This window comes from Rhinoderma darwinii, chromosome 4 (assembly GCF_050947455.1).
Source record: "Rhinoderma darwinii isolate aRhiDar2 chromosome 4, aRhiDar2.hap1, whole genome shotgun sequence".
NCBI classification, from domain to species: domain Eukaryota; kingdom Metazoa; phylum Chordata; class Amphibia; order Anura; family Rhinodermatidae; genus Rhinoderma; species Rhinoderma darwinii.
In genome coordinates, this window is record NC_134690.1 from 352,782,867 (window position 1) to 352,804,799 (window position 21,933).

The 21,933-nt window shown below is 40.4% G+C and overlaps 1 protein-coding gene across 4 annotated transcripts in view; it reads left to right on the forward strand.

Moving 5' to 3' along the window:
• Positions 1–19,306, forward strand: part of CFAP61 (cilia and flagella associated protein 61) — a 367,571-nt gene extending 348,265 nt beyond the window's left edge. For 3 of the 4 annotated variants that reach the window (XM_075862970.1, XM_075862969.1, XM_075862971.1), the window contains exons 26-27: positions 2,711–2,801; positions 18,963–19,306. In XM_075862970.1, coding sequence (XP_075719085.1) covers positions 2,711–2,801; positions 18,963–19,163 — 292 coding nt within the window. In that variant the 3' untranslated portion in view covers positions 19,164–19,306. Of the gene's footprint in view, positions 1–2,710; positions 2,802–18,962 lie in introns of those variants that run through there. The other variant, XM_075862972.1, reaches the window with a different exon arrangement.
• Positions 19,307–21,933: the final 2,627 nt, after the last annotated feature.

Sequence of the window (21,933 nt, forward strand, 5' to 3'; positions counted from 1 at the left end):
GTCCCGTGCTTTTTGGATGAATTTCTCAACTGCACTCCATGTGAATGCAAACTAAAGGTACCCATAGACATTAAATTGCATTTTGGCAAGGTCCGGGTGGACAGGATTCTTGTATATAGATACCATTAGGCCCAATTCACACAGTATTTTGGCGCTGTTTTTGACTCAGAAACCGCACCAAAAACTGTCCGAAATCGCCTCCCATTGATTTGTGCTCGCAGGGAAAAAAAAAGCTACATTCTCTTTCTTTCCATGGTTCCGTCTCTGACCTCCCATTGAGATCAATGGGAGGCAGAGAAATTATTTCTCGCTGCGTTTTTTGCCCGCGGCGCTCAATGGCCGCAGATGAAAAACGTAGCGAAAAACGCAGTAAAGAATGTGCAGGCAGGTCAAAATTTGCCTCAAAATTCCTGAACATACCCTTAGACATTCTTAAGAAAATGGTCTCAGAGAAAATAGAAGTCGGATGTTTTGTTTGTTTTTGCTAATTGATATTGTACCCAGCTACCCCTCGACACCTGAATGTCCAACCTCCTAAAATGAGAGAACATTTTTCATTGTGCACAGAAATACTTGATTAAATCTATGATCTGGTATTTGTATTAGTTGAAAAACCTGGGATGCTGAGAAGAGTAGTTCAGTGGTGACATCAGTGAGAGAGGAAGTAACTAGCTTCTCCTCCTGTCTGTGTCTGCCTGAGCGAGAGGCACTCTTTGTAGCCGTTCTATCATTCTGGCCAAGTGACGAGAATGATAGAACTTTATATATAGTATTTTGAGTTATTAGAGAACCCCCCTTAATAACTCAAAATACTATATATAAAAACAGGTTTTATTAACTAGACAACCTCTTTAATTATTATTCTATGAAGACAACCCCTTTAAGTTAATACTTAATACCGGCAGACGTGAAAATGGCAGACGTGAAAATGGTAATGATTGCATGTTAGGGTGGATACAAAAGAGAGGGGACATATCTGTTTTATCCTTAGGGTACGGCCACACGGAGCGGCCCTGACACGGTCGCAACTCGGCCAACAACCGCCCTATGGCACTATGTAGGAGCGGCTGGTCAAATACCTCATTAAGGGGTATTCTGGTTACATGCGCACTGCCACTCCATTCATTCTATATGGGAGCGCCGGAGATAGCCGAGTGCAGTGTACGGCTGTTTCCGGCGCTACCATAGAGAATGAATAGGAGGTAAGTTGTTGTGATTTGCAAAATGGTGCGGCCATAAAGGATGTATTAATTCATGACCGCACGATTTTGCAGATAAAGGGACGGTTTAGCTGCGTTAACATGCGGCCACTAACAGGCTGTTTGACAGCCGCACCGAACATGGTGCTGGCGTGGTTGTTAACCGCGTTGCGACCGGGTCAGGGCCGCTCCGCGTGGCCCTACCCTAGTACTTTTCCTTATTTTAGAAACCACACCTGTATTTGGATCAAAAAAGCTGCATCTAAACTGCATGTGTGATTCTTGCCATAAGCTTATATTCTTTTTTAACTGCTCAGAACTTCCATGACACTGAAAGGAGCAGCTATTCTACTATAGTTTGCCTCAGCCATTACTGCTACATCCATCTCTGTTGTTGGAGTTTTACACTCTTCCCACATGGAGCCTAAATAGGGAAAATTCTGATTAGGGATTGTAACTCAAACATTGGATGGAAATTTTATGTAATGTTTTGCGTTATGTAACAGAAACGGCTTCGTATAAGAGAGAGGAGATCTATATAGAAGAATTTACTCATTCACGTTTACGCTAAACATCCCTATGGAACGGGTTTCTCTTATTCTTCTTATCTTACTACTTCGACCTTTTGTATATTTACATGTCCGCTAATATAGTCAGTTGTTTTAGTTGTTAATGGAGGTTTTGTATGTACATAACTTGAAGGATGTTGGTTTTAATAAATATTTGCAAGTAAATATCTTATGTTGAGTTTTTTTGAGATACCTGCTGAATACTGATTTATCACTTTGTACTGAACATAGGAAAAGACAAATAAATCCGCCCTGATTATAAACAAAATGGGCAAATAATGATCCCGTGCCCCTACACTGGACTTATATTTGACATTGTTTTGCTAACGCTCCATGAATATAAATGTCTGCATGACCATTAGATAGAACTAGAACCCTACATGTTTGTACATGAATTATAATGCTTATATACTGGTTAGATGGCACAAAACAAGAAAGTTATGAATTAGAGTAGCGTTGTGGCCGCTGTATTGTAACACTACGGTGGCCTGTTTTTCTGTCATGTATTAATCCTCAGACCTTAATGCTGAACAACATTTGTGTCATTGTCTACACAAATTTAATTTGTTTATGCACCAGTTCAGTTAATCCTACAATCTGCTTTTCTCAAATGAGACCGGATAATGGAGACATGGTCCCTCACAGGTCTTCAGGCTTTTAAATTCTGATAAAATCAGGATTCTTCACTGGGTCTTGCTACAGCTCTGAATTAAGCCACTTTAAATGTAATTACCAGAGCTGGCTGTACATCAGGAACATCCATTAAAAACATTGATTGACCATGCTGTTATGGGGAGGCATTTTATGAACAAACGATCCTGATGGGCCCTGAGCTGTAAATTATGAAAGGAAAAAAAAGGGGAAAAAAATCAGGTAAATACTTTATTAGCTGTTAATGAGAGGTTCACTAGATAACTCAATTTCTTCTTCTTTTGAAAACAGCTACTTCATGGAAGCGTGGTGCATGGCCATCTATCACGATCGCTTTATTGATTTCCAGCAAGAGGTGCACGAAATCCTAGCATCCGAGAAAGTAAGAAAATCACTAATATCTCCTTCTCTCTAAGAGGCGTAACTTATTCTTAGTACTTCACAGCTCATTAGGACAGGCCACTTTGTTCTGGATTATATGAGCCCGGAGCAATATGTATTAGCCTGAGACTAATGTAATTAAATCTGAACTTTGCTGTAAAATGGATAAACTCAGAGGGGAATCTTTTTGATGGATTCCTGATAGCAGGAGTTTCCGCAGACAAATTAAACTTACATGCAGTGTACATTATTGTGTTGTTTAACAGTGGTTCTTTATAATAACCCAGTGAACCCTAAAATAGCTACAGACCTTATTAAGGAACCCTTACAGGTATACAGGCATAATAAAAGATCCAGCCCCGACAAGTGACCTCCTATTAATGATTTTGGCACCAAAGTGTCCATTGCATCTGGGTGTCTCTGCCGCTTCTTTTGCCTTTGACGTCCCCCCTATTTATTGACATCTTCGCGGCGCCATATTCTTCCACAAATTCCTATGGTTTATTTTAATCAGACTATAGGTACAGCCTCATATAGTAGTTATCATAGGAACATATTTACTAAAATGCAGTATAAATGTGTTTAGAGTATAACAAAAGCTCATAAGTCTCGTAGATTGTGTCTTGGTTGACTACTGTGGGTGTTATTGCTTTGCGGTGTGGGTTTCGCTTACCTTTTTTTAGAAGAATGGAAATAGGGAACATTGTCATACAGTGCCCAAGAATAAAACCATATACCATTCTACCACCATACAGTCATGGCCTGCTTTAATAACAACAGAGATTATTCAGCCACCCCCTTGCCTTTTGTCCGATGGTTTTGGAAGTACTATTCGCATGCCACTTATGTGTGCTATGTGCTTGTTGACTGGTCATTTGCCGGCCTCTGGCATCTGCCTGCTGCATCTCCTGATTTTGCTGATGCTCCCAACTGCTGCCTGTTCCCAGCCTTATTTGCATTTATGTAAGAGGCCCTTCATTTGTATGTGTGGGTTCCTCCTATACTTGTAAGTGTCTAGTGAGCATATTGTTTGTGTGACAATGTGGTGAGCACGTGTATGTGATAAGCGTACATAGGTGTGCATCCATGTATGTAGTGGGTTTGCATCTGTTTACATCCATATATGTGGTGGGTGTGCATACGTGTGTCCATATTTGTAGTGAGCGTGCATATGTGTATGTCCATGCATGTGGTGAGTAAGCATTTGTGTGTATCCATGTATGTGGTAACCGTGCATATTAATTGAAGTCTTCGCGGCACCATATTCTTACATAAACTCCTCTGTTGTTAACCGACTCTCCATTGATTGATGTCCCAAGCAGAGGCCTATAAAGGGGCTGCAATGGAGTTCCATTGAGAGAAGGGGCCCAGAACAGTTTATTAACATTTTACATTTTTTACAGAGGTATAAACCACAAAGCATCAAAGTTCAATAGTATCAAAATACTGATGACAACAAAATATAAAATAAAGTAAAAGAAGTAAAATAAATAATAATACAAAAACATTGCAATTGCACCCAGCTCCCCATCATCTGCCCATCATCTATAACCCCTGCCTAAAACATGAAGGGGTACTCGCTAAATTCTAACCCATAATCCATCTGATATATAAATGTTAGTGGAGCTGAGATGTTAATACTTGACCTAGTTGTGGGAACTGGTCAATCCCAGCTGGAACAATATCGTGGGAAACTCTGAGCCAGGCAATAGATGTTCTACCCTGAGGCAAGGGTGGCTATGCCAGTATGCAAGTTGGTATTCGAATCAGGACTAAGAGTAAGAACTTAGATTTCCCCGAGTGTTTTCTCTGGCATACCCTTGTGTATATTGAAATGCTGTCACCAAATCATTTAATTCTGCCAACGACCAACGTTTAAAAATATAATGTTTCAATTTCTTGAAGATTATTTTTGCTTGAATCTCCTTATGTATTTCCACTTTTTATCTTTTCTAGACCAATAAATTTTTGAAGTTGGGTATAAGTTCTGATATTGCAGATGGATCAGGGGCTAACCAGTGAAGAAATAAGTTTCTCAGGGAAACATGGAGTATTACATGTAATAACAAAGGGACAGTCTTTAAGTCAGCCCTTCTCAAATCAAATCATCTAGGGATGTAAAGTTAAAAAAAAATACAGTATGTATATAAAAGTATCTATACCTAGAGTGAACTTCCAAAGGGAATTCATTAATTCTGTTACTTCACAGTAATTTGTAGTGAAGGGACAAAGCCAGATTCCATGCCATAAGACTCTGAATTGAGCTTTGCATTTGGGACACGCAGTAAGCCTGCCATGGTGAGATGCGGACGCCGGAAAATTAAAACCATATAGCGTTCTAGGAATTCATTTAAAATGTTTTTTCTCACCATCTCTCAATTACTAAGTTTCCTGACCTTTTCCATCTAAAGACTTTGTGTGAACATATGGATCCTGAAGAACCAGTTCTATTTTTTTTTAAATATGTTTGGGATGTATGGAGTGGAGACGATCACCTAGGCCCCCTATATAACGAGGAGATAGAGTGCCTAAAGTCACTTTGACCCAATGACTCATTGAACCCCTTATTTTACTGGATGGTGAGAAACGGTGCATGGATCCCTTCTCTAAAGGCCCAACAATGTTAGCAAACAAGGGTGTGGGGAATTCACAAAACGATCATAGAAAGGAGATGGGGACCAAAGAGTCCCAATTCCTTCTGTTCCAGGTGGGCTGGGGTGCGGTGGTGTGACCCAGCACCTGTGAGAACTCCATTTTAATCTTTGTTATGCGACCCCCTCACCTTTATCTACGCCTCTGGTCTCATGGAATCCATGCCATTAATCCCATCACAGAAGCACTCTAGGCTCAACCCCCCCTTCCCCTTTCTTATTGACTGGGAAATATCTATAGGAGGTGCAAAGGTAGCAGCTGCACCAAGGCCCCCGTACCTGAAGGGGCTCTGCTACATAAGAAGACACTGGTATTATAAATGACACATGGTAGGTGGGGTGGCCCTCTTACAGATTTTGCATTGGGGCCCAGGATCTTCAAGTTATATCTCTGCTTTTTGGCACCATATCTCTCTCCTTAGTCTCTATTGTCATCACATAGCGTTCTTAATTGTTAAGGACTTAGAATGGTGTTTCCTGCGCACCATTACCAAGAAGAAGTTCAGGGAATCAAGTTTGAGAGCCACTGGCAAGCTGGATATCAGCTTCTGAGCCAAATCCTGACTGATGCCAACCCATTCTTGCCTTATCAGTGCATGGCGTTTATCACAATGTCTGTGTTTTTGTTTGTCCATCCACTTTTTGAGGATTGACCAGTCCTCTGCAGTCCAATCCCTGTACTTCCTGCAGAATGTCAGTCTGTCCTTGATGTTTTTCTTGGAGAAGTAGCTTCTTTGCTGGCCTTCTTGACACCAGGCCAGCCTCCAAAAGCCTTGCTGGACTTTCTTGGGCAACCTGAAGCATTTTTCACAGCAATTGAACCTCTCTCCTTGAAATTCTTGATGATCCAATAAATGGTTGTTTTAGGGGCAATCTTACAAGCAGCAATGTCCTTGCCTGTAAAGCCCTTTTGATGCAAAGCAATAACGACTGCTTGTGTTTCCTTAGAGGTAACCATGGTTAACAGAAGAGGACAATGATTTCAAGCACCATCCCCCTTTTAAAGCAACCAGTCTGCTCTTATAATTCCATCAGAATTAACAGCTATAACAGATATAACAGAGTGATATCAGATGCCTTGTCCTCGTTAACACTTTCTCCGAGCTAATGAGAAGATCACTGAAATTATGTTAGCGGGTCATTTTGTGACAGGGCTGAAATGCAGTGGAAATGGGGTTTTGTGATTAAGTTAATTTTCATGGCAAGGAATGACTTTGCAATTAATTGCAATTCATCTGATCACTATTCATAACAATCTAGAGATAATGCAAATTGCGACTACAAATACTGAAGCAGAAAACTTTGTGAAAACCAAAATTTCTTTCAGTCTTAAAACTTTTGGCCAGGACTGTAGTACTCTCACCATACGGGCGGGACTATAAAGCTCTATTTTATAATTTATATAGCTTTATTATTATGTGATCTGGTATGGTTAATATTGGATGTGGAGATAGGAAATGTGGTGCTTTAAAAGAGTAATAATCACCTGTAACATACAAGAACCATGATAAAATGTGACTTCTCTGTCAAAATGGAGATGTTGTCGTTTATCTGATCTCAAATAGGGCTTGTCATGTCCCGCTGTATGGTCATAGGGATAATTTGGTCCTGGTGCTCAGATGTCTTGCCATACTGTGACAGAACCTAGGATGTTAGATTTGCTTTTGCAATTAAATATATATTGTTGTCCTCCGTTACCTAATATTAGAAGAGGTTACTGGCGTACATTAAGTTATTTATAGAAGAGATTTATCTTACAATCTAATTTAAAGTGCACCTGTCAAGAGCAGCAGCGACCTCTACAATGTGCCTATACAGGGTGTGAAACATGTGCATCCACTAGACGGAACCCAGAGCTGGTGGTTGGGGACTTTATAATATCATGCAATTAAAATGTATCCCATGACATGAGTTTCTGAAACATTTATATATATTTGAACTTGTTACTAAATCCCTTTTAAAAGGTAGTGTGAACCTTTAAATGTTCAGCAACAACAATGAACAAAGATCTAACAAAGATATAAATCTTTGGCACCCATTCTGCACAATAAAATAGAGGCGTCATTAGTATAGTGTTACATGTGCTTATTCCTAAATGGGAAACATCATTAAGAACTGCTCTTAGCAGTAATTACGTTTTCTGAAATGCTTTCCAGTGGTGAAAACGAACATATGTCATCAGAGCCAATTGGAGCCATTGCAGGCAGATTTCAGTGGAGTCCGATGATGATTTATTGTAGGAATCGATCCATTGCTACCTGTTGCAGAGATGACAATGTGATTGAGAAGGCTGTAGACTGGCCCAAGCAGTATAAGGCCTTCTTCACACACTATTTTTTCAGCATTTAATACCATTGTAAAAACCGGCTTGAGTTTGAAGCATTTTTCTTGGCGCTTTTTTCAATGCTTTTTTGGTGGCGTTTTTTAAATTTTTAACATTTTGAACACGTGTTTTTTTCTGCCATTTTTGATATCCTAGAGAAAAGCCTATGGGAAAAATGGCAAAATATAATGCTGTACTGCGTTTTGAAAACAATGCCACTGACCACAAAAAAACAAACTAAAATGCTAGTCGGTAGATTTATTAAGACTGTTTTTTTCTTGCGCACACATCTTAATAACCTTGACACATTTTGGACTAAAGTCAGAAAAATTTATTGTGTAATAATAAAATCTATTAAAATGTGGAGGACACGCACACTCTCTGCAAACCCCGCCCGCCTTTCTTGGCTCTTTTCATAACTGGCGAGGGCTGAGAAAAGTCGCAAACCTTTCTGCAAATATGGCATGCACCATGATTTACTTTTTAAAGCCGAAATACAGTCGCAAAACAATTAATAAATTCTCAGTGTATGTAGTGTTTTCTATATTTGACCTAAAAAAAAATCGGTGAAACCGCCAACAAAAAATTGTGTGTGAATCCAGCCTTAGCATTTTGTTTTTCAGGAAGCATGATGTATGTTTATGTCTTCAGCTTCACATAGGCACGGCACAATTCCCTGCATGAGTAAGACTAGAATGTTGGCTGTCAAACACAGCTGAACTTCTGGGGTGTCTGCAGAAGTCCGAGAAAAGACTTATCTCCACTGCCAGTGATGTACCGTATTTTTCGGACTATAAGACGCACCTGACTAGAAGACGCACCCAGGTTTTAGACAGCAGAAAATAGGAAAAAATGACATATTTTACTTCTTTTACAAAGCAAAAACTATTTGTTAAAAAAAAAAAAATTTGTTCTGTTTCACCACATTCTGAGAGGCATTTTTTGGTACATACAATTTTTTTTATCACTTTTTATTTCATTCCTTTATTTTATTTTTTACATTGTGCTTGGGGAAAAATGGGAATAGGTATTTTTTTTAACTTTTAATAATTTTCTACATTCCTGAAAATGTATCTAACTTTTTTTTTTTACACATTTTATTAGTTCCCCTAGGGGTCTTGAACCAGCAATTACTGGTACAATACACTGCAATACATGAATGAGTTACGGAAACAGCGTAACTCGCTGAGCTACGCTGTTTCCACAACTCCCATAGTAGTGAATGGCAGTTACAGAAGCAGGGTAGCATGCTACGCTGTTTCCGTAACTACTATTCAGTTCTATGGGAGTTACGAAAACAGCGTAGCTCAGTGAGTTACGCTGTTTCCTTAACTCGACCATGTACACTGTTTTCGAAGCTACCGAGTTCCGGAAACAGCGTAGCTTGCGGTGTTACGCTATTAACGTAACTCCCATTCGCTTCTATGGGAGTTACGGAAACAGCGTAGCTCAGAGAGCACTCGGCTGTTTCCATAACTCCCGACCACCTAACCAGGAAGTGGCCGGGAGAAAGCGGAGCGAGTAAGCTAGAACGGGTTTAGGGGGCCCCGTTCTAGAGATGGGTGCGGGTCCCAGAGGTGGGACGCGCATCTATCTGACATTTATGACATATCCTGTGGTCCACAGGCTGTGGATGTCATAAATGTTCTTCATGGGAAGATCCCTATAAATGCCGCGGTCGCTATTGATCGTGGAATTTAACTAGTTAAACGGCCAGGAACAGCGCCATCGCTGTTCCTGGCCGTTAGAGCAGTATGTCAGCTGTAAAACACAGCTGACACCTGCAGCACGTGAGCCCGCTCCAAACATCATCCCCTCCCTGCACCATGATGTGCCGGCACATCATCGGTCGGGAAGGGATTAAAGAGGCTCCGTCACCATATTATAAGTGCCCTATCTCCTACATACAGAGATCGGCGCTATAATGTAGGTGACAGCAGTGCTTTTTATTTTAAAAAATGATCTATTTTTACCACTTTATTAGCGATTTTAGATTAATGCTAATGAGTTGCTTAATGCCCAAGTGGGCGTATTTTAACTTTAGACCAAGTGGGTGTTGTACAGGGGAGTATATGATGCTGACCAATCAGCCTCATGCACTCCTCTCCATTTACTCAGCGCATAGGGATCCTGCTAGATCCTTATGTGCTGTCTTATACTAACACATTAACAATACTGAAGTGTTTAGACAGTGAATAGACATTCCACGGGATGTCTATTCACAATCTCTGCACTTCGTTACTCTGTCTGTGGTAGTTACAGCAGAGGAAGCGTGATCTCGCTTCCTCTGCTGTAACTACCATACAAACAGTAACGAAGTGCAGAGATTGTGAATAGACATCCCGTGGAATGTCTATTCACTGTCTAAACACTTCAGTTAATGTGTTAGTATTGTTAATGTGTTAGTATAAGACAGCACATAAGGATCTAGCAGGATCCCTATGCGCTGAGTAAATGAATGGAGAGGAGTGCATGATGCTGATTGGTCAGCGTCATACACTCCCCTGTACAACGCCCACTCGATCTAAAGTAAAAATACGCCCACTTGGGCATTAAGCAACTCTAGCATAAATCTAAAATCGATAATAAAGTGGTAAAAATTGATCGTTTTTTTAAATAAAAAGCACTGCTGTCACCTACATTATAGCGCCGATCTCTGTATGTAGGAGATAGGGCACTTATAATGTGGTGACAGAGCCTCTTTAAGTAAGAAGCGGTCAGGGGGCTCGGCGCTTCCGGGTCCCTCGACTGCCGACTATAAGATGCAGGGACATTTAGCAAGATTTATTCTTGCTAAAAACTGCATCTTATAGTCCGAAAAATACTGTAATTTGAATTTCCAATACATATTGGAGCGTTGGTTGTGCCGTGCAGCGCACCACTAAGGCCTTATTCAGACGAACGTGTTATACGTCTGTGTGATGGCCGTTAAAACAACGGCCGTCACACGGACCTATGTAATTTAATGGGGCCGTTGTTTCAACAGACCGTGTGAAGGGTCCGTGAGAAAATAGAGCATGTCCTATGTTTTCACATCCGAGATGGGCCACGCTCGTGTGAATCCGGCCTAATGTATTAACAAATATGGTTAAGATTCCTGCTTGAAATGCGTGTTATTGTTTTTTGCTGCAATTGTCTGAGCATTTTTTAATTAAAGTGGTTGTCCTACCTTTATATATCATATTTAATGTATAGATCATAAAAAAGAAACCATGTTTTCCATTTACATGCTGTAAAAAAAACAATCAAGTGAAATGACATTAAAGCCCCCTTCACACCACGTTTGTTCCCTACATTTAGCGTGTACGTCGGGAAAAAAAGCTCCCAGCATACACGTTAAACATTTTTATTTATTTTTTAGGTGTGGAATAGTGTAGTAGGCTACGCCATTCCATCTTTCGGGATCCTGTAAAAAGAAAAAGTGTACAGCGTAGTATGAGTTTTTTTCAACACGGGAGCCTACGGGAAAAGTATTCCACTGTAGTATAAGACACAGGCATATGTATAACGTATATGTCATGGGCTTTTTATTAGCTTTTCATGACATATACGTTAAACAGATAGAATTAGTCTATAGGTGAGAGGTGCTTAATAGTGGCATTCGTCACCCATAAACTATTATAGTATACATTTAACAGATACGTTAAGAACTCTCTTGACCTCAATTCATGATGTACCTATTTAATGGATACCATTATGGTCTACGGCGACTTATGCCACTGCATGCATCTGTCAAAGCCTAGGTTTAATGTATACGTCGGGAGCTCTTACCGACGTATATGTCAAATGTAGTACAACAAAACTTGATGTGCACCTTACTTACATAGTATGGCGCCACCTGGTGTTCAAAGTGTATAGCAATGTGCACATCCATATAATGAGCTGAGTGTTGGTGGTTAGGCATGCTCAGTCACTCCCCCCACAGCAAGTTCTCTCCATAATCATCCTCTGTTTACTGCAGAGCAACCAATATATATACACCTTTCTTATCAGGGAAGGAGCAGAGCCTCCGCAGTACCTTTCTTATCAGGGAAGGAGCAGAGCCTCCGCAGTAGCATGGCAGTATAGCTGAGGAAACTCCTTCTCAGCTTCTTAGGATTGTAATGCTCTGCATACTCACAGCTATGAACACTGTACATGCCCACTCACCCTTTGTTTTCTTTCATTACATTTTCATTGATTTCTAAGTGAGTGTATACCATCAATGTCACAAAGTACTTTAATTACTCTTGATCTAATGATACCTAACAACAGGGGTAGTAAGAAATCTGCAGTACTGTCAGCTGCCAGAGGGGGAGGAGATGGATTCTGCTCAGAGCTCCTTCTCCAGCAGCACCAAGTGGAACACAGGGAAGCAAAAAAAGATGTGAAAGGTATTTTTATATGCTAGAAACACTGCAATTTTTTTTAAACAGCTATTATCAGCATTTCTGGACTTTTTCGTGGAGAAATTATTCATGGAATAACCCCTTTAAGGAAACAGTTCTAGCAAATGTTCTTTAAACAGTTTCTATGTAATGCCCGCACTGTGGAAATGTAGTCTATGATTTTACCTGTAACTAATGACAACTTTCAGAAAACGTCTGGCATGTCATAGGGACATGTCAGAAGTTTTGATCGGTGTGGTTCTGAGCACTGAGACATTCACCGTTCACTAAAACAAAGCACTGATCGGCTTTTTTCGGAAAGCCGAGCTGTTGGTGTACAGGCCCATAGACTTTCTATTGAGTCTGTACACCGTTACATCGGCTTTCTGAGAAAAGCCGATCAGAAACCAAGTGGCTCAGCACTCACACGAGCGTTACTGCCGCTTCGTTTTAGCGATTGGTGGGGGTCTCAGTGCTTAGACTCCCACCAATCAAAACTTCTGACATGTCTTTATGACATGTAAGAAGTTTTCTGAAAGTTTAGTTACCCTTTAACAGAATTGCTCTGGTTAGCAGCAGTACTGTCTGATATCGGGGATGTTCAAATTCACTACTTCACCTTCAACCCATTCTATAATCAGTGTCCATTTACAGACTATAGACCCTATGAATGGTAGTAGAAACTCAGGGCAGGCAGAAGTTGAAATTTCCCCTGATACCCTTCTCTACTTTCACATCACCCCTGTTGAGGCAATTGGTTATGGAGTGTCATGTTATGTTCTGTAGAGGCACTGGTGGAGTTGTCTCCTCTTGTGGGTGTAAGTATATCACTATCCGCTCAGTCAATCCCCCCCCCCCCCAAAAAAAAACAAAAAAAAACCCCACTCACAACTGGTAGAAAATTCACTATTAATTCAACATAAAGTAAAACGAACACCGGCCCATTGACTACCCCTCACTCTATCATTGCTATTGTCAGCCGTGACATCCTTTGTAACTTATTACCTACTATACATGACACATGACCTAATAATTTAGCAAAGATTAGGCTTAATTAATGTTGACAAGCCATAACGAGTATATACATTAGTGTGTTGTTTAGGTGGTTCCTGAAAGGTGCGGTTCTCTTGTACGCAGTTTGTGATTATGAGCCAGGAATGTTGTTCTTACTATTTGATAAAATGGCAGTGAAGGTGCCCATGTGCACACACAAGAACGTCAGCTAATCCTCTCAGATAGCCACAGCCACCAAGCACATTTAACTCCTGCTGTGAAGATGCTGGACCAGCTGCCTCCATGTCTGATGCCAGCTATTACCATCCTCTTGGTAGTACATGCGGATGTTCAGCTTGCTGCCTCCCTTGAGACATAGTCATTTTTACAGAGCAGCCAAGCATCCTTTATTAGAGGGACGGTGATCCCAAATCTCTACATTTGTAATGCAGGACTGAGCATTTGCTATCCTGAGGACAAAGATGAATAACACTTTGTTTCCCTGTCTCAGAAATGACTGCATCATCCCATTTATTTTTCCACAGAAAATGATGTACTTTACAATAAGCCATCTTACTGTGGGTACTTAGGGCACTAATCCAGTCACTTTTAATAGCATGCCGTTTTCACTCAGACAAGAGCACTGACTCCAGTACATGTTAATGCATTTTTTTTCTCCCTCTTTCCATATTTTTATATCATTCATTTACCGCTCTCTGGTGATTTAATTAGATTTAGTTGGTTTTCTTGTATGTCAACACAACGATAAAATTCTAAAGCTATTGCAATAACATATTTGCTCAAATTCCATGAACTGTATTGATTCCACCTACTGGGTCCACATCCTAATAAATCTTTTCAGTCGGCATCACTATAAAAAAAATATTACGTTTAAGATTTCGCAGAATGAATCCCAGAACCTGAGATCCAGTGACATCCTTTATCTTTTCTATACACTGTGTTTTAGATTTAACCCATAGGGCACCTGCTGTAATGCAAGAAGATGCTCCACCCTGCCCTTCACTCCCTTATTGTCCAGTTTAAGTTTGCATGCCGACTCAAAAACAGGACTGTTTCCTAGAAAATCATAATTTCTTTCTGTTTTATGTCAAAACCCATAATGCTAGTAGACATTAATGCACTTTCTGTCACTGTTTCCTCATCGTCCCCAAACAGTGCAAATTTTCCTTTATGTTTTATCACAGATATGTTAAACATAGCCCCGGGCGTGCACACAGCCACCTCTATCCTGCCTTCACAGTCCCTGATCCTCTGCTTTGACTTTCAATTAGGCATTTTCCGCTTGCTGCTAAACTCTCACCCGTGTCCTTATTATTCCAGCGTTGTGCCTTTTATATATTTGCATTTTGAGTTTCGAGGGCCATACTTTACTGGTAATGTTATTAGTGTCTTGGTAATTTTGCTGTTACTTTTTATAAAAAATGATGGTGTGAAATTGTATGTACTGACAAGGGATTTTTAATTTTGTAAGATCTGTTGGAAAAAACTACAATAGAAAACCTACCATCAGTGGTGGCATAGATCATATCCACCATTCTAATGATCAGCCCTGTGGTCTGCCTCATAGAGGTAAAATAAGTTTACACACAGACTTTGTCCCCCAATATTTCAATTTGATCTGATGACAATTATCGTTATTACTACAATTCTAGGGTGTATAGAAAAGGGTAATCTGAAAGTTTTGCCTTGTATTCTGTGATAAGGAAGGAATCCTTGACAGATCCCATTCATTTCTATGGGATACAGACTGATGACAGACTTTTCCTGTAAAGCCTTCTACTCACAGTAGTTTTTCCCTGCTTTTTTCTCAGCCAATACCAGGACTAGATCCGAATGCAAGGAGAAGTCGAAAAAAGCTCTATACTGGTTATTGGCTAAAAGTTACACATGTAAAACACAACTGCACTGTATTCACATATCCCTGTGAGTTAATAACAGAGTTGGACGAAGGGACCTATTACAGAGGGCAATTATCGTTTAAAATTTTTTAATATCAAGTACCAGTTCTCAGTCATTGGCCAGTGTAAACATGTACAGCGATTGTATGATCAGCAAAAAATTTGTCCTTGATTGAATCTTTTATGAAGATCTAAAAATTCTGATTTGTTGTTCGCACATCCCCTCGTGTAACAAGGCATCTGCTAGTTGTTACCAGACGAGACGAAATGTTGGCCGAGGCGTGGTGAGCCAAGCGATCTTTAGTCTAAAAATTCCAGAAAAAACATCCGATTATTGTTACGTATAAATACATGTCTTTCGAACATTAATGTCTCGCTGTATCGTCGATCGATCATTTTTTCAAATTTATCTTCCCGTGTACAAGGACCCTTACTGTCAGTGTGACATGGGATATTCTCCTGAAGGAGAGTGCAGCTATGGAGCGATTCACGTGGTCAAATGCTCAGGTAGCCTGTGGCATGTAAACAATGCTTAATCAATATCACCACCACCAAGGAGACAAGTCATGGATCTGTGGATTCATGTAGTTTATACCCAACTGTGACTCGCCCTCTGCGTGCTGCTCAAAATGGTAAATTAGTCAGACCAGGCAACATGTTTTCCAAAATGTCCTGTTGTGGTCTGTCTGTGCGCTTTGTAGCCTCCTTTTTCTGTTCTTAGCTGGCTTATTAGTATGGGTTTTTTTTGCTGTCAAAACACATCCACAGGTTCTGTGTAATGTACATTGAGAAATACTATTCTGGATGGTTATATTTGCCTTTCTTTCAGCTTGAACTGGTCTGGCAATTCTCTTATCTCCCTTCCAAGAGCCATAACTTTTTTATTTTTCAGCCGACATAGCCTTATGAGGGCTTGTTTTTTGTGGGACAAGTGGTAATGGCACTATTTAATGTACCACAAAATGTACGGGTTTTGAGTTTACGGTGCGGTAAAAATATCATGTTAACGGTATTCTGTCGGTCTTTTTTTTTTCAAACTTTAAATTTTCAAATTCGCCCCCTCTATCTAATGGCTTAGATGCCGCGGATGCTACTGACAGCGGCATCTAAGTGGTTAAATGGTCGAGATTGGTGTTATCACCGATACCGCCCCAGAGAGCAGGGTGTCAGATGACATTTACAGCTGACATCCGCTGTGTATGGACTGCTCTAATTTACATGTTCAGAATCAGAAAACAGATATGTACATAAAAGGTTGAATTCAAGGTCGGAGTGGCCCACTAGCGTAGCATGGGATCCTCCAGTAGGCCAAGATTCTGACACAATAATGGGCCCTAAAAGGATAGGGGATACGTGTGTGATCTCTGGGGATTCGTCCGCTGGGACCCCCAGCGATGAGAAGAACAGGGGACTGTAAGTCCCCCGAAGTGCTCTATGAGAAATGAGTGCTGGTGAGGTCAAACCCTTAGTAATCACACATGTAACCCATAGGCCTTATTTACACGAGCGTGTTAAACGTCCGTGTGACGGCCATTGAAATAACGGCCGGACCTTTGTAATTCAATGTGGCCGGTCACACAGCTGTTGTTTCAACAGACCGTGTGAAGGGTCCGTGAGAAAATAGGATATGTCCTATTTTTTCACGCATCACACATCCCCCCATAGACTCTCATCTATGGGGGATACGAGACATCACGTCCCGCAGAGCACGGCTGCACCTCGGACGTAAAAAACTGCAGTTTTTCACGTCCGAGATGCGCCACGCTTTTGTAAATAAGGCCTTATCCTGTGGTTAGGGGATACATGTGTTTGTGGGAAAACCCCTTTAAGAGAAATATTTCTGATCACAGAATCATCTTACAAATGTGGTGCATAGGTACCACAGGTCAGACCTGGTGCTTGGGACTGTTTTAAAATAGTGTATAGTATATACATATAGAGTGATTTATCATCAGTCAAAAAGGTTGTAAACATGGTTCAAATTAACGACTCATCACCAGAACGGAGCCCAGGAGAGTATTGATAAATCTGCCTCATTGATTATTAGCTGTACTTGAGCTAAAATCCACATCAATGTCTATAGATGATCAGGCGCTGCGTAGTCTAGTAACCCAGAGCAAACAGTCAGCAATTATATGTATTTAGCCTCATGCCAGTCTGATTAATAACAGCAAGTGTATGATGGATCGCTGTTCATGGACGGGTATGTATTGGGGTACGTACTCTGACATGTTACCGTTTTTAAGTTCAGTTTTCGCTGTTTATTTTTTTAATCAAAAACTGGAACAGATCCTAGAAGATGAAGAAAAGTTTTTACTTTGGCAATGTTTCAATCTCTCTCAGTTACAAAAGGTCCCCCGACGATAATTTTATTATAAGAGGTCTGTCCAGATACTGGACAGCTGTAATCTGTGGTGGAACCCGGCTGCAAGTGCTCAATTTCCCTGCAGCGCTACTACAGGAGAAATCAAACAATGGGCTGTCTGTGTAATGCACAAACATGACAGGTCCTCCAGACTGAGTGACGCTCTTTGTAGCTGGGTATTTAAAAGGTGAAAACTCTGCCTATATAGAGTAGTTTGTAGGAGCATTAAAAGGGTTGTCTGGTTTATACACATTTTCAACTATCCTATTGGGGAATTCTGAGTTGAGAGGGATGTTCCCCATTGAGGACCCTAATCTATTAGCCAGATAGGCTAGAAAAGACATTCAAGTGTCATTCTGGAGGACCTGGCACACCCGCACATTACATGGACAGCCCACTGATTTTAATGGGAACTGTGTAATACTTAATTTCCTTTGTGGGTGCACTACAGGCGAATTTAGCACTTGCTGTTGAGTGCTCGCAAAGATAACAACTGATCACTGGAGATCACAGCAGCGGGGCCCCCTGTAATCAGATTTTCGCCAAGGGACCCATCCAACAAAAAGGCAGACAAGTAAATAAGCCAACATTATTAGCCCAAGATTTACTTGTCTTAAGAACGCACAGGTTTAAATGTAATCCACGTCTGGTATTACAGCTCATCCCCGTTCACTCGAAGGATGACGCATGGCAGCAGTGTGTAAGGCCACTGGCATATCTGTTTGTGAATACAGAACTTTTTTCATGTAATTTTCCCTGGTTGCAGGCTCACGGTACTTCCCTCACTGCAATATAGTACATAGAAGATGAGGAGGAGTGGATGCATCTGCAGTTTGTGTCTGTAGACTGCATTCTGGGAGTAAAGCAGAGTAGGGAGAGACCTGACTCCATCATATCAGGAAGAGCCCGTCCACTGAGCAGACATGGAGAGAGAAAATAAGCATTTTAAAGGGCATGAAGCGAGATGGAAAAATACCTAAAAACACTGGTTACACATAAAACGTCAATAATGAACTACATCTAATATTCACCTGCCCAAAGAGTGATTGTGGCTTTTTTTTTCTTTTTCGGAACAATAGTTACTCAAATTAAATGTAACAAAATTCTATCTTCCGGCATGTCATAGAGAGGACAGGTGGGGATCTGTGCTGAGACCTCCATATATTGCTAGTAGAAGGGCTTTTTGCTATTCTATTCCCCTACAGCCGCCTTTGGCTTCACTTGGGAGACACTATAACGGCCTAACAACATGTCTCTGAAGTGAAGACAGGAAAGGTCGATGGAAGACAAAGGGGTACTGTATTCTGTAGGGTGGCCCAGGCCCTGTGTTCTTGCGATCGTTGAGGGTAGAAGCAAACAGATGCCCAGTAATCTTCTACATGTCTATGACTTGTCAGAAAATAACATTTTGTGCACAAAGATGCTTTAAGCTGCTCTGTGGCTGCTGACATTTTCTAGAATGCTGATCCTATGTTTTATAAAACCTACTTAATTTTGTATAATCTGTTTTACGATGTTTAATGAATGTGTAACTCCCTTTCTAGGTGCATGACCAGCCTTCCATGAAGGAATTAGTTCAGAAGGTCAGAGAAGATGAACTGAATCTGGCGGAAACCCCCAAAAAATACCTGAAACGTGTACTTCAGCAAAATGGATACAAAAACGACATCGAGAAGAGAATCTTGAACTACCTTAATTATAACAGCAACCACTTGTCCATGTTTGCCAGGCCTGGGATTGTATAGGTCTTCATGTAATAGTTCACTGAATTGATGTCACTATATGGCACTCTACACAGTGCATTATGCGTGTCACCCTGTAGGGGGAGATGCTGTCTACTCTCCACTCTTTGGGGAACATACTTTTAAATAAACATAAATAGACCCTACATTTGTCTTTGTTTTGTTTTTTTGGCTTCTCACTATATGGGATGTCAGATAACATCAGAAAACACGACCCCTGTGCGTGGTCAAACATATACAGGAATTTAATACATATGATTTCTCGAACAGGTGCAGCTCCAATGTGCATTTGCATGACCTTTTAATAACCATGATAACTGTTTAATAACCATTATAAGCACCCTATATAGTTTTTAAAGAAACCTGCATTAAATCTCTACTAAGAAGATTTACAACATTTATGGCACTGGTATTTTTTTTTAGATAATCTGCAGTATGCATATATATAAAGGTGGCCCAGCTAGCCCTGGTCTTGCTAAGTAATGTCTTGTGCTCAGATATTTCATTTTATGAATGCAATGCACCAATACTAATTTAACACTCACTCAATTCACCTGAAACGGACTATCAGGTGATTTCCTCCTAATATTTAATCTGCCAGATTAGCAGGAATTAATTATTAAAGTACAATATATTGATTATTTTTCCTCCTGTGGACTAAAAAGGTCTGTGCCTATTAAATTGGTCAATCTGCACTTTCCGCTGACAAGCGACTAGCAGGGGTGGTGTCTACAAAGACATAACAAGGGCAGGAAAAAGAATATAAATGTTTAAACATTAAAAAAAAGTAGGATTTACTGGGAGGAAATATGATAGAGAAAGTGAGCGATGTAACAAATTTGTTGGAAAATTTTTCTGTGGTATTTGTGTGTCTTCAGCAGTTTGAGTTGAGTGTCTGGTTTTTCTAATAGTTCTCATTGTCCATGAAATGATCGTCTCTACACTGGGTATCTTTACTCGGAAAAACCCCAAAACATAATTACACAGACAGGAGAAGATAAAATTGCTGTCACCATAGACAAGACATCAGTGTAGACAGTAAATAAAAATCAATATACGGACAGCTCTGCCAACTCTCACCATTTAAAGGGCAGTATCATAGCGTCCTGGTGTGGTACAGACTGGCATTCATCTACATGTAAATATAGGGAGCTACCCAGAAACTCGGTATTCACCTCACCACAATCTTATGCAATCCCTACAATATAATAGCTGTCAGTTATTCATGTCTCTAAATACTTTATAACCTTATTTTAGGCAACATCTGCATTATAACAAGGATCCGAGGCATCTAAGGTAACAGTTGTCCTGGAATTTCAAGGGCTTGTCTTATTCGTTTGTTGTGTTACTAAACTACTGTTTTTTGGGAGGAAGTTTTTTTTGGGGGGGAGGGGGGTTTGAACTCTTCTCTGGATTCTGTTTCTTCAGATTAACAAAAGAATGCACAACCAAAATGTCAGTACCTAAGAGAGTGTAGAAATATAAAGTGACGTTCCAGCTTTGACTGACATTGAGTATATACACAGCAACTGTGAAGTTTAGCATCCTTATCACCTTGCTATATGCATTTAGTTTTCTTAGTGCGATTTTACCTCAAACAGGTTGGCTGCTCCTTATGGACCTTATTATGACTTTATTTTTCAAATCTACTTACTGCTTGTGCGTCTTAATACACCCAACAGATCAGAGCATTAACACATAAGCATCCAAACAGTTTTTGGCTCTGTTTACATTTGTGTTGGTTTTTCCATTTTTCTGGTCCGCCATAGGAACCCATTGACTTTAATGGGTTCCATCAGGTTTTCGTCATGGTGTCCTTTGCTTGACCAGAAAAATAGCGTAGCATGCTGCAGTATTTTATCTGGTATTTTTGACGAGATCTGCGACAGAGGCTCCTAACGCAAATGTGAGCGTAGCCTTATTAACACATGAATATCTAATACTTACAATGGATATTTATATGTAAGCATGACAACAGAAAGGTGTCCTAAACCTTCTATAACTCTAGCTTTCCCTGGACCATGTAAACGAGTGCCGATCAATGAGACAGCTCGTTGATTGGCGCTCATTTGCTCCTTTCACAAGGTGCTAGTATGGGGACGAACACTCGTTACTTCGCTGCCGAGAAGATGATAATGTATGGGGACGAGTGATCGGAGTAACGAGCGCTCATCCCCATACATTATTATCATCTCGGCAGCACATCTCCCTGCGTTTGCTCGTTCATCTGCTGATCGCTGGGCAATTATCGGCAACAAGCGTTCTATAAGGGCCTTTAGAGTTTACCAAGCATTGCAGACACCACAGGTACACCCTGATATCAGGTAGGACATTAGGTCCTTTTCTTTCTGTATTATTAGAATGTTAGAAACTTGGTGATAAATGATCACACTCTTACTTTTTCTCACATCTCGCATATGTTTCTACGTATACACCTCAGGAAGAACAAAAAAAATAAAAATTCTAATATCGGAACAGTATTTAACATCAATTAAAGTTTTTTTTTTTTATAAAATATGTTTAATACTGAACCATGGATGGAAAATGTGCCTGTTTGTTGGTTCCTTTTTCTGCCTACAATATTGAATGATATAATTGCCATCTCTGGCCATTACTGGCATTAGCACCATAACGCAAATGGAAAATTGTTTCTGTAAATTGGATTTCTACATTAATCTGTGACTTACGAAATGTGAGCCAAAGAGTTTAGATAAAAACTTGAGTGAATGGTTAGCACTACCATGCAGCGCTGGGGTCCTGCACCCAGAGGCAA